At 50.6% G+C, this 3,975-nt stretch overlaps 1 protein-coding gene across 1 annotated transcript in view; it reads right to left on the bottom strand.

The window, feature by feature from the left end:
• Nucleotides 1–2,224: 2,224 nt before the first annotated feature.
• Nucleotides 2,225–3,975, bottom strand: part of LOC136507401 (uncharacterized) — a 3,173-nt gene continuing 1,422 nt past the window's right edge. Inside the window, exons 2-6 of the mRNA XM_066502135.1 lie at nt 3,700–3,971; nt 3,416–3,608; nt 3,109–3,324; nt 2,847–3,020; nt 2,225–2,317 (exon numbers count right to left, since the gene is read on the bottom strand). Coding sequence (XP_066358232.1) covers nt 2,225–2,317; nt 2,847–3,020; nt 3,109–3,324; nt 3,416–3,608; nt 3,700–3,971 — 948 coding nt within the window. The remainder of the gene's footprint in view (nt 2,318–2,846; nt 3,021–3,108; nt 3,325–3,415; nt 3,609–3,699; nt 3,972–3,975) is intronic.

The following is a 3,975-nucleotide window of genomic DNA, read 5'->3' as shown; positions in this document are numbered from 1 at the left end:
AAGTACAGATTGTTCTGAAAGCTAATTTACTTCGATTTAAACTTATCTTCTTAGCACGCCTTTAACTATTGATATGAATGCTTTTGTGCAGGTCTCTGCTAATGTGCTCTGCTCTACTGCCTCTACTACAGCTACTGCGAAACAAGTATACTTATATGTTCGGTGCTCAGTTTTAGGCCTTCTCTACATGCTTATAAGCTTATTTCAGCAGAAAATAATTATTCTTTTGACCCTGGCTTATAGTTCGGATCCACTACCCAAATCTTTTATAAAATAGCTGACCAAGTCCACTAAAAGATTATGTCATCAATGAAATAAACAATTAGAAAGTTATGGCCACATAGGAAGCTTTACAGAAACGGATCATCCGTGGTCTCTACCATGTCTATAAACAAGGAGAAATATTCCTAGTAACCAATACCTATTTGCAATCTTAATTTCAGATATTGGACAATCAAGACGGCTTCTTTACCAATTTTCTGGGCGTCTGTCTTGGTTGCATTGTCAAATCTGCCACCGGATATGAAATACAAAACCGAAACGTGTTCTCTTGTAGTGGAAAGAAGAGAAAGAAAGTAAAAGAGACCCATACAAGGATGACCAACTCTTAGAGCTTGTCGGCGACCTTTGCAACTTCATATTGGATCAACTTGTGGAATGAATTAGACTTGTGAATTATATCTATTTAATGATGGATTGTATATATTCTTGTAAATTGGACTTGTAATGGTAGTTTATATAATGCACTTGTGCCTGTGGTCATATTTGAATTATATATATATATATATATATATATATATATATATATATATATATATATATATATAAGGCTATTCTGCAGCTGGCCATAGAATAACTTATTCTATAGCCACCTTGATTTACGATAATCACTACAGGAAAACGCCTCTTTGCCGACTGCTTGCCCCGGTCGGCAAAGGCATAAACCCAGTCGGCAAAGGCTTTGCCGACCGCAAAGCCACGTGGCAGTCGGCAAAGAGCAGTCGACAAAGCCTGGGTCGGCAAAGGCGGATTTGCCGACTGCCACGTGGCACACAGTCGGCAAATCCTTTGCCAACTGCCACGCCAGCAGTCGGCATAGCCACGTGGCGCCGTCAGCCCTGACGGCAGGCTTTGCCGACTGCTGTTTCCTCGGCAGTCGGCAAAGAATTTTTTTTTCAAAAATTGTTTGCCGACTGGCCGCCAGCTCGGCAGTCGGCAAAGAAAGAAATTTTTTTTTTGAAATGTTCTTTGCCGACTGCTTTCGGAGTTGCAGTCGGCAAAGGTTTGACCTCTTTGCCGACTGCCTCCCATTGCAGTCGGCAAAGACTCTGCCTTGGGTTTTTTTGCCCAGCTTTGCCGACTGTAAACAGTCGGCAAAGCTGGAATTTTTTTTTTTTGCTTTCGTTTTCTGTTTTCTCGCATCAAAACCCTGCAAAATCCCAAATTATAATCCAATTTCACCAGAAGCACCGGTAGCACCATTTATATCACAATTTCATCACATTTGTCGCCAACATCACCACATATATCACAATAACGCACAACATCACATATATCTCACATATATGTCACAATAACAACCACACAAGTGCATTACAACCATCACATGAAGTCCAACACGTCGAACACCACAAGTCGACGTCCATCACACGAAGTTCAACATAACAAGTCTAGGTCCATAACGAAGAAAAGAAATACATGACAACAACTTCGACGATACGGTGGATACATGATAACAGAATCGACAAGTACCTAGCTCGTCGCGCCGTCCCCGGTCTCGTCGTCCGCTCCACCCCCAGAGCCCCCAGGGTTTGCCCACGGAAACCCCCTTGGACCAAATTGAGGCGCCTGCGCGTACTGCCACCCTCCGCGCACCGGCGACCACGAGTACGTCGGAGGAGGGCCACGCGGAGGTGGATACGGTGGATACGACATCATCTGATGGCCGGGACCTCCAGGGGACGGGTTCGAACCCGCCGACTGTACCTGCACAAGTTAAACGCCAAGTGATGTCATTAGTATCTGCAGCATGGACGCACAAGTTAAAGCAAGAGTCAATATACTCACCGGGGGTCCCTCCAGGAGCGACAGGAGCAGGCACAGGAAAAAACTCTGGAGGAGGAGGCGGTGGAGCGAACATTGGAAGAGGAGGCGGTGTAGACGCCCCGGGCGTCTGCATGGACTGGAAGAAGCTGGCCATGTTCTGCATCTGAGTGTTGTAGTGCTACTGTAGGCTTTGCTGGTAAGCCATCTGTTGCGCCATCATCTGCGCGTGCAACGTGACGATCCTCTCCTCCATCTTGGCCTCCATCTGGGCCTGCAATATTACATCCGCAGTGTTGATTGTATGTACAGGTGCGAAACGAGTGAACAACGAACGAAACGGCACTTACCTGTGACGCTGACTGCCGCCGGGGCGCTACGGGGATGTCGCTGGAGCTCGTGGGCGTGGATCGAACCTGGGTCAGCGTAGGAACCTGGGACGGGTCGAGGACGCTGTGGGCCATGTAGTAGCGGCCGTGCTGCTTCCCTGGTCCCAACCTCTGCAGGAGGTCTGTGTCCAGGGGCTCGGCGGTGGGGTCGAACGTCTCCCCGTAGCGCTGGCGAGCCGCGACGGTGTACTCGGTGGCCTTCTCGTAGGCGGTGGGGTTGGTGTACGCATCGGGCCCGTCCTCCGGGTTGTAGACGTTGTTCGGATCCGTCGCCTTGCCCTTGTGAGAGAGGAGGTACGCGGTGTACTCGTTGATTTCCTGCCCACCGTGCGTCTGCGTCTGCATTGAAAACACAAACATGGTTACAAGTATTGACAATTGAGCGCAAGGATTAAGACATGAACGGACGCATACCCATCTTGTCGTGAACTGGGGGAGGGGCTGATTCCCTTGGTGGTGTGACACCCCTCGCATCTGCGCGCGGCGGCCCTGACGGTCGACGCGCCTCGCGTACGCCTCATCCGTGCGCCACATGCGCACAATCTCCGTCCAGCATTCCCTGTGGTTGTCGCACCACGACGGACACACCTGCATGACATCAAGTATTTGACATGCGAGAAGATTAGTGTAATGTTTCACTGAAGGAATCTGAACGAATGTTGTCATACTTAATTACCTGCTCGTATTGCGCTTGGGTGAGGTCGGCCTCCCTCGAGTTCATTCTCTGGCGGATTTGGGGCTTCTTGATGTTCTCTCCAAGCACGTTGGCGTGGAAGTCGCGGATGGCCTGTATGCGCGCCTCATGGTACAGGTCCTTGAGACGATCTTTGCAGACCGCCTCCTGCACTCGCGCCGCCTGGGCTGCTTTACCCTCCTCGCACGTGAAGAAGTCCTGCACACAGACACATCATGTAGCATTTCCTTTTTGCAAGAAGTCCGACGAATGCGTACTATTTAGCAATGCGGTGCGATGAAAGACTCACCCAAAACTCCCTCTTTATCTTTGCCGCGATGGTCTCGCCACCCTCCTCGACGAGGTAGAAGTGGGACCACTTGGTGGGCACCTTCATCTCGCCGTTGACGTTGACAAGGCCAGGGTAGTACTCCTTAATCAGGAGGCCCTGGATGCCATTGATATGGCGTGCTTGACCTGCTCCACTCACAATCTTCCAGGAACTGCACGAGTCATTAAGAACAATTATTAGTCTTCAGTTCGATTTTTGACATGTCATATGAACAAGTAGTGAAATCAATAATGGTTACTTACGTCTGGCCCACGGGTGTGATCACCGGGCGCTGGTGGAATTGCGGCCGCACCCTAGGAAGCTGCGTGGGCCCGCGCGAGTACACCTTGGCCACGCCTGACGAAGTCGAAGCCGTCTCGCCTGGTGTAGGCGCGTCGTCGCCGTCGTCGTCGTCATCGTCGTCGTCGTCGTCGCCGCCGTGCTCGTCGTCACGCGACGTCGTCCCCCCCCTTGCGAGGACGAGAACGACAGCCTCCTGGTCACCTGGCGACGTCCGCTGGGGGGCTGGGACCCCCTAC

The sequence above is a fragment of the Miscanthus floridulus genome, chromosome 15, assembly GCF_019320115.1.
Source record: "Miscanthus floridulus cultivar M001 chromosome 15, ASM1932011v1, whole genome shotgun sequence".
NCBI classification, from domain to species: Eukaryota; Viridiplantae; Streptophyta; class Magnoliopsida; order Poales; family Poaceae; genus Miscanthus; species Miscanthus floridulus.
The sequence above is the reverse complement of the archived record's forward strand: the minus strand, read 5'-3'. Positions and strand labels throughout refer to the sequence as shown.